This window comes from Oreochromis niloticus, linkage group LG18 (genome assembly GCF_001858045.2).
Source record: "Oreochromis niloticus isolate F11D_XX linkage group LG18, O_niloticus_UMD_NMBU, whole genome shotgun sequence".
Taxonomy (NCBI): Eukaryota; Metazoa; Chordata; class Actinopteri; order Cichliformes; family Cichlidae; genus Oreochromis; species Oreochromis niloticus.
The window spans coordinates 4,260,021-4,273,130 of NC_031982.2; the positions used below are offsets into that span (position 1 = coordinate 4,260,021).

The following is a 13,110-nucleotide window of genomic DNA, read 5'->3' on the forward strand; positions in this document are numbered from 1 at the left end:
AGGAAATACCTCCACCTGTAGACATCGACATGAACATACCACTTGGAGAGCCAGAGGTTAAGAAAGTACATGCACTGAACACGCTCACAGAGAAAAAGGGTTTATCAGACAAGTTAACCAAGTTTTCCTCATGGTACAAAGCAACCCAAGCCATAGCTTGACTCATTCGCTGTGCCAAGGGAGACAAAACAATAGGCCACAGTACAGTACAAGAACAACAAAATGCGCAATGTGTTATTGTAAAGGACATACAAGCAAGTGAATATGCAGAGGAGATAAGATTGCTAAAGAATGGGAGACCACTTCCACACAAAAGTAAACTGTTTCAAATGGACACTTTTCTTGATACTGATGGACTCCTTAAGGTGCGAGGAAGACTTAGGCTACGCCCACACTAGCCCGGACAGATTTGAAAACGGCGTTTTCATCTGAAAACGCTCCGCGTCCACACGTTTTTCAGTCGTTTTCACAGAGGTGTGCGTCCACATCGAAACGGATGAAAACGCTTACATTCCAGTCCTGCGCGTGCGTGAAAGCGAGTGAGAATTAAAGAATTTGAAGAAAAGCTATCTGCAGCATGTACAAACTGATATTCATCTTTTTTAGGGCTCTCAAAATTGAGAGCAATCAAAACAACTGCTGTAAAATGCCCTCCGCTATCGTTGTTTATTTGGTCACATGACTGCATCACATGACTAAAATACGTCATCGTTTTAGAAAGTCTGCGTTTTCGAGTGTCCACACTGCGACGGGACAGCTGCGTTTTGAAATGTATGCTTTTTCGAGAGCGTTTTCAAAACGCTGCATTTTTCCTTGAGGAAAGCGCCGTCTCAGTGTGGACGGGAGGTCAAAACGGAGAGAAAACGATGCGTTTTCAAACGAAAACGGATTAGTATGGACGTAGCCTTAAAGATGCTTCATTCTCCTCCATACTGAAACACCCAGTGATAGTTCCAAAAGGTCACCATGTCACTCAACTAATAATAGATCATTTCCACAGTAAGGTGCAGCACCACGGGAAAGGTTTTACAATCAATGAGATCAGATTGAATGGATTTTGGATTCCAGGCATCAACAAGGCCGTGGCAAATTTTATACACCAATGTGTGAAGTGTCGCAGACTCAGAAGAGGCACAGAGGGACAAAAGATGTCTGATCTCCGAACGCAGCGCTTAGATCCATCTCCACCGTTTACATTCTGTGGAATGGACTGTTTTGGTCCTTTTCTAACCAAACAAGCTTGCAAAGAGCACAAGCGTTATGGACTTCTTTTTACATGCCTTTGCTGCAGAGCAGTGCACATAGAAATGTTAGACAACATGACTACAGACGCCTTCATCAATGCGCTCCGCTGTTTTATAGCCATAAGAGGAGCAGTCAGTGAGATAAGATGCGATCAAGGAAGCAACTTTGTCGGGGCTAAAAATGAACTACAAGAAGCTTTAAAACAAGTGGACTCCAACCGCATTACCACATTTCTTGCAGAGAAGCAGTGTGACTTCAAAATGCACAGTCCTCATTCAAGCCATACAGGAGGTGTATGGGAAAGACAAATCAGGACAGTTCGAAACATTCTGCGCTCTACAGTTTCACTTTCATCTGGCAGAATGGACGACGCATCATTAAGGACATTCTTCTATGAGGCAATGGCAATCGTCAACAGCAGGCCCCTTACGGTGGACAACCTAAGTGACCCAAGCAGCGCAGAGCCCTTGATACCAAATCACCTGCTTACTATGAAGTCAAAGATATCCCTGCCCCCTCCAGGCACATTCGTCAAAGAGGATATTTATGCACGTAAAAGGTGGCGGCAGGTGCAGTACTTATCAGAACAGTTTTGGTCACGTTGGAAAAGGGAGTATCTATCCAACATCGCAACAAGACAGAAATGGCACACTCCAAGGAGAAACTTGAAAGTTGGAGATGTTGTCATGGAGAAGATGGATGATCTACCCCGCAATGAATGGAGATTAGCACGTGTAATGGACACAGTAACTGACAAAGACGGACTTGTAAGAAAAGTAAAGATTTGCTTCGGAGAAAAGAAGACTGAGAAAGGACAATGTCCTAGTAAACGTTCTGTATTGGAACACCCAGTGCAGAAACTGGTTTTGCTACTAGAGACTGTTTAACTACATTCCAAGGTTTAAGGTTCACTCTTTTCAATGGAACTATGTGTTATCATACAGTTTAATGGTTACACGTCATTTCTTCATTAGGAAATCATTATCGCTTAAGTTGGTTCCCAGTTAAGCTCTTAATGATTTGGTGGGAGTGTAAATGACCTCATTATTATTTTGTCAAGTGGTTTATGAGTGGCTATTATTTTGTTGCAGCTTGGACCCAGCTGATGCTTTTATTTTGAAAGTTCTAGAGCGACAAGGTGCCGTAAATCAAGTGGTGTAAACAAAAACAGTAGAAGCGCGAGTTTTAATGCACAGAGAGAAGGTGTGCTCAATGGTTAAAGAACGGGACAAAACGGCTATTAAGGTGCAATTCTGAGTTGTAAGCAGTTCCTTAGCACCTGGTTGATGAGGGAACAAGGTTGGTAACAAAGTTTGTCCTGTAAATATGTACTTTGTTATTTTGCGGAGCATATAGCTGCTGACCGATACTGAGGGTAAAGGCTAAGTTTTCACCCACTAGAGGGTGCTAACGTACCTCGTCGTGTTTAGGCAGCGATTTACAAGTTTCACTGTTATATATATGTAAGGTAAAGAGAGTTAATTTGTGATTAATGAATGAGGCAAAAGGTTAAAGGTAACAGACTGTTTGATTTACTAATGGTCCTTTATTCTGTATGTTGTAGCTCTTACAGTGTGTTCACATACACGACTGTTTAATAAAAGGATTGTGAACCATCAGTTCGAGAGACCATCTTTTCAATTTGGGATGCTACAGTGATGACGGAGCTGAACTCCCTTAGGGTGGTGTCTGAGAGGCGGCTGCTGTCCCAGATAAGGACGATGCTGGATAATACCTCCCACCCACTACATGATGTGCTGGCTAGTCACAGGAGCACGCTCAGTGAGAGACTGAGATTACCCATAATGCATCTCTGAACAACACAGGAAATCATTACTACTGTAATTCATTATTATCAGGATGTCCTAAAAACTCGCTGAAAAGCCTTCAGTTAATCCAAAATGCTGCAGCAAGAGTCCTGACAGGGACTAGAAAGAGAGAGCAGATTTCTCCTGTTTTGGCCTCCCTTCATTGGCTTCCTGTTAAATCCAGAATTCAAAATCCTGCTCCTCACATACAAGGTCTTAAATAATCAGGCCCCATCTTATCTTAATGACCTTGTAGTACCATATCACCCTATTAGAGCACTTCGCTCTCACACTGCAGGCCTACTTGTTGTTCCTAGAGTATTTAAAAGTAGAATGGGAGGCAGAGCCTTCAGTTTTCAGGCCCCTCTTCTGTGGAACCAGCTTCCAGTTTGGATTCGGGAGACAGACACTATCTCTACTTTCAAGATTAGGCTTCAAATTTTCCTTTTTGCTAAAGCATATAGTTAGGGCTGGACCAGGTGACCCTGAATCCTCCCTTAGTTATGCTGCAATAGGTGTAGGCTGCTGGGGGATTCCCATGATGCATTGGGTGTTTCTTCTTCACTCACTATGTGTTAATAGACCTCTCTGCACTGAATAATACTTGTTATTAATCTCTGGCCACGGATCCTGTGGGGCTTGGCGGTGCTGCTGCCGTGAGCCCCAGTCTGGATGGACCTGGGCCCCTGGCCTTGGTAGGTTCCAGTGGGCGGGGGTGCCTACTGGGGTCAGCAGGGGAGCTGACCCCAGGGAGGGGCTACTTGCCCCTCCCTTATTTCCCTCCCCATCCCTGAATGCCAATGCAGGGCCTTGGGGTGCAGGTGTGTCGCAGGGCATCCCCCCCCCGCCCCGGTCTTCTGGCCACCTGTGCCTCAATTTTATTCCACAACTTAGACATCCACATTACTCAAACTCTCATAAAACATACATATAGGGCCTTGGGGGTGGGCACGTTACATGGCGCCCAGAGGACGGTCTGTGTATTCAACCTCACCTGTGTGGTCAGTGCCCACCTCTCAATTTTAAATGCATGCAGACATTGAGGGCTCTCAGGAGGGGCCGTGCTGACACCTGCTGCTCTCTGGCAGCAGCACCATGCCCTCCCGTGTTTTAAATGCACTTTAGAAAAACACGCAACAGCACCACATATGAGCGGGCAGAGGGAGGTATGGGGTCTTCACACACTCCCGTTCTCTGTTCGCCATCGGGGCGGGGGGGCTGGGAGGAGGAGATGCTGGGTTTCCCTGCTGCTACAGGACCGGGAACGGTCTGCCTGTCTTCACCCCGGGGGAAAGGGTAACATCTCCTGGGTCTAGGGGCGGATTCCCCCTCTGGGGGCGAGGGTACCTGGACCTTGGGTATAGAGTATGTTTGGGGAGTGTGATTGTGTGTACAGTGTCCATTTCTGGTTTTCTCCACGTTGGGCGAGTGACCAGTATTTGTATATGTGTGCATGAGGGTGGGAATGCACGCTTGTGTCTGTGTGCGCCTGTTCGTCTGTGTCTATGTCAGGTCGGGTCTTAGACTCCACTCCTCTGGGAACATCTCAGCCCCCCCACAGGTGTGGAGGCCTGTCTCCACCCACCACACTCCCTGCCGGTGGCTGATGCCCTCAGACATCGGTGTGTTGGTGGTTCTCAGTGTCCAGGGCTAGGCGCTCAGGTATGTACCGACTCACTCCCAGTGGCTGCTTGGTGGGGTCTGGCGCCTGTGGCTCGGTCAGTCAGGCCCCTTCCGGGGGGTGGGGGGCCCTCAGGCCTCTGGCCTCGGGGCCTGGGGCTCGGTCCACTCTTGCACAGCTGGCTGCCGGCAGAGGGGGTTGCCGTCACTGCAGCCCCCTCTGGCTTCTGCTCCGTGGATGCTGGGTGACCCCTCATCTGGGGCTCTCCTCAGCTCTTCCCAGGAGGGTGCCACGGATGCCCCTCCGATGGTCCTCCTTGGGCTCTCGCACTCTGGGGCCTCTGGATGTCTGGGGCCTGGATCTCCTCCATACCTGCTTCATGCCCTGGGGGACGGGGCTGTGGCTCCCCACAGTCCCTAGCAGATCGTTACATGGAGAAACCTTTGGAATACAAGCGCACTGATCCACACAGGTGTTCACACAGGTGTACACAGACACAAACTATACCTTTCTTGGCTGCTACCTCAAAGCACACTGTGCGCTGTCAGTCCTGCGTGCTGCACAACAACATTCAATATTTACTGTTATTTACACTTAGCTAGATTATTGCGATGGTGTTGTGTTTATTATGTTGCTCTCTTTTTTGTTTGTTTTCTTTTCTTTTTTCTTCTCTCAGCAGGTGATCCAGGAGATGTTTTAAGTGCCCTCTCTCACTGTCCCTCTTCCCCTCTGTTTTTCTTTCCCTCCCTCTCTTTCCTTCCTCCTCCCTTTCCTATCCCCCAGTCATGTCTGTCCCATCTGTAACAAATGAAAATAAAATAAAATAAATAAATAATAATAACAAAGGTCAATCAAACGGACCAATACGGCAAGGCCGTGATGATCCACTTGGTATAGTAAATCCGTTGGGCATCTTTCTTTGCCTTCAGACAGTAATTCAGATGGCAAAAGAACCAAACAGGACAGGCAAAAAAAGTAAATAAATCCCTGTCTCTCTTCCACAGCATGTCTTTATCCTGTCTTCCTTCTCTCACCCCAACCGGTCGCAGCAGATGGCCCCGCCCCTCCCTGAGCCTGGTTCTGCTTGAGGTTTCTTCCTGTTAAAAGGGAGTTTTTCCTTCCCACTGTCGCCAAAGTGCTTGCTCATAGGGGGTCATATGATTGTTGGGCTTGTCTCAGTATGTATGATTGTAGGGTCTACCTTACAATATAAAGCACTTTGAGGCGACTGTTGTGTTTTGTTGTGTAAATAACATGATTTCATTACAGATCACAATGTCATCTTGATTGATTGCCAACGTATCACCACTGAACAAGATCAGGCTCAGAGCTGATCCCTGATGTAATCCATCACATTCTACATCTACTGTTTTGCATGTCCTGCACCACCCTCACATACTTATCTGGTTTTCCTGAATTCCTCATACAAAGACAGTACAACTCTGTTACCTTCTCTATACTCCTCCATCAGCAAACATCACATGTGTAGCACTATTTCTTGGTATGAACTCATACTGTTGGCGTGGCTCATCAACTTTATTCCTTCTGTAGTTGCTGCAGTTCTGTCCTGTTTTTAGAAATCAGCACCAGCATACATCCTGTCACTCTCCAGGACCGTGTTAAACAATCTGGTCTACAAAAAGTCCGCTGTCCCAGATTTCGCCACAGATATGTCATCTGGACCAACCACCTTTCCACTCTTCATAGTTGTCATCACTTGTTCCCCTGCACTTTCATACCCACCATCTTTCCTCCATCCTCTTGTTCTTCATTCATCGGCTGCTAAGTAGTCCTTACATCTTCTTAACATCCCCTCGTCACTTCTTAGTAAAGTTCCACCCGTCCTTAATCGCCCGAATCTGCTAGAGAGCTTGATCTGCTTAGCCAACTGATACAAGTCATTTTCTCCTTCCTTCCACAGTTCGGTATAAGCCTTTCCCTTTGCTAGCTCTTTTTTGCTAGACTGCACCTTCTTCAGCTCCAACCAACCTTTTGAATACTTTCCCATACTAAAACTAAAAACATTCCCATTCTTCTCATGAAATAAAAAATAATTTTAAAAAATTTACTTTGCACCTCAGAGAAGTCTGATTTATATGTCCACTTTGAATCATTTTCACTGGGTAAATTCTGTGCACAGTGCTTCCAGCAGTGTTTTTGGCTTTTGGCCTCAGCAAGACTTAGTTTGATTACAAAAAAAATATTAACCAATTAATTATTTTACTTTTTTCTTTATATCTTATGTATTTGCATTATTTAGTTTTGATGTACAGCACTTTGCTTCAGCTGTGGTTGTTTTAAAGTGTGTTATATGATGATGATAATTACAGAAATGTATTCTAAAATTCTTGTTCTTCTGTTTTTAAACTAATTTCAACAACATGTTTCTGCAAAAAAAAAAAGAAAACTGAACATGGAGAAAAAAAAATTGAAATACTGTAAAATAGCCATATAGCATAGAAACATGGATTTGTTTCTCCTTGACAGGACAGTGGGACATAGAGCTCTGTGTCAGTAATCACACAGTGACCCACTGTGGCCATTTCACACACAGCAATCTGACAGTGTTGTGCAGCTCGACGTCACGTTGGAGGATTTTCTGTACCATCACAGCATCGATTAGGAATACTAATTAATGTCTGGGATGAAGTTAGTCTTGTGTTGTGACGAGGCTCCACACAGGTAAACAACAGGTAAACAACAACAACTAAAAAAAACAGGCACTGCTGTGTTGTCCCAAATCTTTTATTATAGCTCCCAGAACAGAAAAACTTCCCACTTCAAATCTCCGTCAGTACTTCATGATCATTTAGTCAGCACAGTGTCACACCTGCACACTCAACCATAATCTGAGGGTTATGACTCAAAGACAGCATGTCATTGATGAAGATGGCCACACCCCCCCTCCCTCTGTCATCACTGATACATTGTTGCATCGTGTTCATCAGAAGTGGCCTCTGTTTAGAAACAGAGCTGCCTGTGCGCCACAACCCTCTGAGACATGAACGTGACCTGTGATCAAAGCCGAGTACTGAAAACTCAACAGTGTTTCTCTTGTTTGTGCTTCACAGGACAAAGTCAACAAACAGCTTATGGCTTAGTACAAAGCACCGCAAGCATCTTCTGGAAATAAGAATTCTTCTCATCTCTCCAAATTCTTTTTAAAAAATCTATTAAAAAATCTAGAAGTTGTCTCTCAGTAAAGATTCTACTTTTCAATGTTAAAAAGGTTCGGTTCACATTGACTCACAAAGTTTCAGCAAACAGAAAACATCAGCTAGTGTTACAGGAGAAAGAAAAATCAGACATATTCACACAGCGAGGTTGCATCCCTAACAAACAGTTACAGTAAGTGAGGACCACACGTAGTGTTTACTGATTCCTACAGCATTTTCACTGCCAGTCATCATGTATCATGATCCTTGAGTGAAACAAGGTGATTTATGTTTACAGGACAAACAGAAACGATGTTTGGCTCTACATCTGGCCTTCAAAATAAGATAGTAGTGCTCTTATTTGACATTATTGTTTGTGTGTGACAGGGTGGCGTTAAGCCTCTACAGAGAGGCTGGATTTCCACAGTAATGAGCCACTGTTAAACGTGAAGTGGGGGGGGGGGGGGGTGTCACTGTCCGTGCTGCCCTCACAGTTCAACAAGCTGAGGTCACAACTTCAGTTCAGTTGTGCAAACAGAAGATCCAGCTCGGAGTCTACAGGATACAGTTTGATGTAGTGAGATAACAAAATGAAACTAAACTACAGCTCACACAACAAGAAGGATTAGCAAAGATCTCTCAGCACATAACAACGCATTACTCACAAACACACACAGTTCATGTGCTAGTGTATGGCTCATCCTGGAGTCGACACTGAGTGGTAAATTCACCTGATGCTAAGGAGGAGGAGGAAGGAGGTGGGTGACACGCGTCACACCTTTGCATAGAGTCCTCTCTACACTGAGCAGCAGCTTCTGCTCTGAGTGGGGATTTGATTTGGTTGCTCCAACACTTTAAAGTGTGAAGCTTCTTAATGTGCAGCTAGTGTGCAGCTCCAGCGAAGATTTGGACCTCTTTTTGCTGAGAGGTACAAGACTGTGCGAGTGCACCACACACTCGTACGTCACAGGGAGTGGACATGTGCCCCAAACACACTGAAGCTAAAACACCCTGAAGGAAACAGGAAAACAAAAGAATGAGCCAAAACCTGAAAGGAAACACAACAAGGGCAAAGGAAGCATATTAGTGAACATCTCACACTTTGACACTAAAAGGGAAATTTAAAGGGAGGGATGAAAATGGGGGGAGAGGGGCGATTGTTGCCATGACAACTCAATCATTTCTCTGGAGAGGGGCATCATCATCTGAGCTCAGATGGTGCTGATGCAATGTCAGTGGGTCCCTGCTCCATCACAGCGGTGACCTCCGTGGCCTACGTTTCTGTGGAAGCAAGAGCAGAGAGACGATTGGTCAGTGTTCACAGGTGACCTGTCCTCACGCTGGATTCCACCAAAGTACGCCCTGAATCACTCCCCCCTCTTATGAAACGTATCCAATAAGGAACATCTGCAGTCACACATCTGTCTGCTCCCAGCTGTTGGCGGCTAATCTAAGCTTTACATCACTTCCACTTTCCCATGCCGTCAGGCTGATTGTGACATCACTGGTCTAGTCCCATTGGCCTTCTTCACGTACTTTAAATTTCACTGTGCATCTGCTATTGTTCCTTGCAGACACCTTTGTGGAGCCCACCTCCTCCCCATTGCTCCATCTTCATCTCCACCCCAGCGTCTGGACTCGGGGGTCCCGCCCTAATCCTCCTCACGTTCTGCTGTGATGGTTCGCTCAAGTCTGACCGCCTCACCTCAAACTGAACTATGTACATCGATAAGTCATGTTTCATTCCTGCTAATGATTGCTCCTTACTGAAATGTGAGTCGGCTTCAATATTGCAACAGATAAAATCAGTAGCTGCCGATCGTCTGATTGAAAGAGCACACAGCAGCTCTGTGACCTTTCACTTAGCTGTGCTAACAAAGGCTGATTTTCCCTGTTCAAACTACAACTGCAGGGAGTTGGGCAGAGATGAATTTGATCAGTTCAATTTAGGGAGTCTAATTCTTCAAATCTTCTAATGGGATGTGTGGAAGCCATGAAACTCTCTGAAACTGGTTACCTGTAGGCTCGTCTTTCCACAGTTCCTCCATCTCAGGATCCCTTGCTGCTGCAAAAACAGAAACACACATGCTGAAGTAGAGCGAGAACAACAGCACTGAGTCACAGCTCTCTAAAGGCACAGCAAAGTTCAGCTTTCAGGAATAAAGTGTGTACACACTCACCACCACCATGTGCTGCTTCTTCTTCTGTGTTTGTCACTGTGAAAAACAAATATTTTAAACAACATTATTCTCCTGAAAATGGAAATCACTGTGACTCTGCCTCAGCACTGTGTTAGTGCTGGCAGTAACACACTGGATAGATCACAGGAGTAAGAGGATGAGAAGCTGTTGATTCCCTGATCAGTGCTATTGGTCAGCTAGCACACTTGGTGTGAAGCACAGGCTCTCATGACGTGAGCTTCCTGGACTTTGGTCCTGAGGGCTCAGCTGTCAGTGCTGAGTGGACTGGCTGATGGAGACATGAGACAGGCTCAGGCAGGAGTGGAAATAGATTTGTTACAAGTGACCTCCATGACCACTCAATAGTTCCACTGAGTTTAAACTAGATCCCACAGACAGTTCACTCTGACTGTCAGCACCCACACTCTTCCACTAATGAGCCATGCTGCTGATGCTACCTTAGGCAGCATCATTAGAAGACATAGCATACATTTTCTCTGCTATGCAGATGACACGCAGCTCTATCTGTCCATGAAGCCAGGTATCACAGACCAATTAGTTAAACTGCAGGAATGTCTTAAAGACATAAAGACCTGGATGGCCGCTAACTTTTTGCTTCTTAATTCAGATCAAACTGAGGTTATTGTACTCGGCCCTGAAAATCTTAGAAATATGGTATCTAAGCAGATTCTTACTCTGGATGGCATTACCTTGGCCTCCAGTAATGCTGTGAGGAACCTTGGAGTCATTTTTGACCAGGACATGTCCTTCAATGCACATATTAAACAAATATGCTTTCCTGTGTTGGAAACTTTACTGATACGTGTCAGTGTGTACCATCTCTTTTTCTCACAACCTTCAGTCTTACCTGGTACTGTCTCCTCCTCAGTTATTTCTTCCTCGGCCGTCTCCTCTGGTGCCTCTTCTGTAGGAGCTTCCTCTACTTCAGCTTGCTCCTCAACAGGTTCTTCTAAAGGAGCTTCCTGCTCCTCTACAGGAGTTTCCTCAGCAGCTTCTTCTGCATGTGCTGCCTCCATTTCTTCTGCTGCAGCCTCAGATTCTTCTGCAGCTTCTTCCTCCTCAGCAGGTTCCTCTGATGGAGCAGCCTCCTCCTCCTCCTCTACTGCTGCAATCTCCTCATAAGCTTCTTCCAAGCGAGCTGCCTCCTCTTCAGTTCCCTGTGCAGGAGCAGCCTCCTCTTGTTCAGGTGGCTCCACAACGGCTTCCTCTGTAGGAGCCGTCTCCTGAGCCACCTCCTCATCTGTGTCCTCCACTGAACCAGCGAGAGACTCTTCCACCTCTGCTGCAGCTTCATCCTCGGCCTCTTCCACAGCCTCCTCCACGGTCTCCTCTGTAGCCTCCTCCGTGTCCTCCTCCGCGGTCTCCTCTGTGGCCTCCTCCGCGGTTTCCTCTGTGGCCTCCTCCGCGGTCTCCTCTGTAGCCTCCTCCGTGTCCTCCTCCGCGGTCTCCTCCGTGTCCTCCTCCGCGGTCTCCTCCGTGTCCTCCTCCACGGTCTCCTCTGTAGCCTCCTCTGTGGTCTCCTCCGCAGCCTCTGTTTCTGTTTCCTCCTCCTCCTCCTCTGCAGGTTGATCTCCCATCATCTCCTCTGCAGCTGGCTCTTCTTCAGCTGGAGCAACCTAAATCAGCACAGTCACATTAAACCATATTCAGACGTTACAGTTTTGCTGTATCTTAACAGCAGGCTTCAGTAACTATAGAGAGGGATTCCTGTCACTACAGTGTTATCGGTTCTTTAACCTGAGCCATGTCTTTATCTTACAGGCTGATGTGGACACCATGCCTTCACTGCACACGGACCAATCAGGCTTGGCGCCGTCAGCACAATGACCCTCGGCCATGCTGGATGTCAGACAGTTACAGAGTGGAGCACAGAGCTTCTGTTTATGCAGGGAAAGTCGATATAGTAGTTCTCAAACGTCTGTCATCACAGCTCAGCTCACATGAGCCGGTGAACAAACGAAGAACATCACATTCCCATGGAAGGATGAACTGAACAGAACCTATAGGACACTGGGATTGATGACCAGTGTTTGTGAGGAACACAGACGTGTTACTATGTGCTGTATGTGTGAGGATGCTTCTGTCAGACTGGTTGGGGGGACACAGACAGACACTCTGATCATCAGAGACACACAGAGACAATAAATGACAGCTTGACCCTGACAGCTACAGAGGAGCACAGACTGTTTGCCGTTCCACCTTAAAAGGTTTTCCATGTGATCTTTAACAGAGCGTTGTGTGTCCTCTTTGCTGGACATCAGCAGACTTTTGTTGTTGTATCAAGTCACATGCACACCTGCACAGGTGAGAGTCAAGTCAGGCCTTTGTGTAAGCCTCTTAGTAAGGCTGGAGGTGGGTCTTCACCAGGAAGGACAAATATCTGGGTGACTGTGGTGCTGGAGGCCAAAGCAGTGACCTCGACCCTGTTCAGTTGTTTGAGGGTTTTTAAATCTTCACATATCCGTCTTTTTCATCATACTTTCCAACTCGACAAGATTCCCAGTTCCAGATGCACGTGAGCATCCCCACAGCGTAACCCTCCCACCACCACGGTGGTCTGTAGCTGTACACCTCTATCTTCCTTCTGCAAACATAAGTGACGAGTTTGTGGCCAAAGAGCTCGAGTCTGTTTCTCCAGATCGCTCTGAGCATGCTCCAGTCTGGCCTGGACGAGGCCTACAATTCCCGACTCATCCCAGCCATTCACGTGATTTCAGGTCGTCACCTCTGAAATCTTTCCCTTCATAAATGATAACTGTCACCCTGATGTGCAATATTACTAATATAACAATGTTATTCTATTCTATTCTATTGTTGATTTTTTTTCTTGACTTGTACTTTCTGCTGTGATGTTTCCCACCTGTGGGACTAATAAAAGTTCATCTCATCCTCCCGCCTCGCCCAGCCACGTTCTGCATGACGTGGCTCTGTTTCAGTTTCTGTTTCCTTCAAAGTTCCCAGAGCCAGGCCTGCCCTGTCAGATACTGTGGCCCACCCAGCAGCTTTGGAACACGTGAAGACACTAATTTTGGACTTTTTACTACATTTTCATAACTTTTAGAACTTTTTCAGTTAATAAA

The 13,110-nt window shown here is 46.2% G+C and overlaps 2 protein-coding genes across 6 annotated transcripts in view; one reads left to right on the forward strand and one right to left on the reverse strand.

The window, feature by feature from the left end:
• The first annotated feature begins 848 nt into the window (after positions 1-848).
• On the forward strand, positions 849-3,028 carry LOC112842953 (uncharacterized). Its single transcript, XM_025900607.1, has 2 exons — positions 849-2,544; positions 2,810-3,028. Exon 1 carries the CDS (start codon positions 1,149-1,151, stop codon positions 2,130-2,132), a length of 984 nt encoding a protein of 327 aa, XP_025756392.1. The 5' UTR covers positions 849-1,148; the 3' UTR covers positions 2,133-2,544; positions 2,810-3,028.
• A 4,375-nt stretch (positions 3,029-7,403) lies between these two features.
• LOC100703580 (fibrous sheath CABYR-binding protein) overlaps positions 7,404-13,110 on the reverse strand; it is a 39,926-nt gene continuing 34,219 nt past the window's right edge. For 4 of the 5 annotated variants that reach the window (XM_019348096.2, XM_019348098.2, XM_019348097.2 and 1 more), the window contains 4 exons: positions 10,878-11,646; positions 10,010-10,045; positions 9,847-9,894; positions 7,404-9,110 (listed from right to left, as the gene is read on the reverse strand). In XM_019348096.2, the coding sequence (XP_019203641.1) occupies positions 9,103-9,110; positions 9,847-9,894; positions 10,010-10,045; positions 10,878-11,646 (861 nt within the window). In that variant the 3' untranslated portion in view covers positions 7,404-9,102. The remainder of the gene's footprint in view (positions 9,111-9,846; positions 9,895-10,009; positions 10,046-10,877; positions 11,647-13,110) is intronic. The other variant, XM_019348095.2, reaches the window with a different exon arrangement.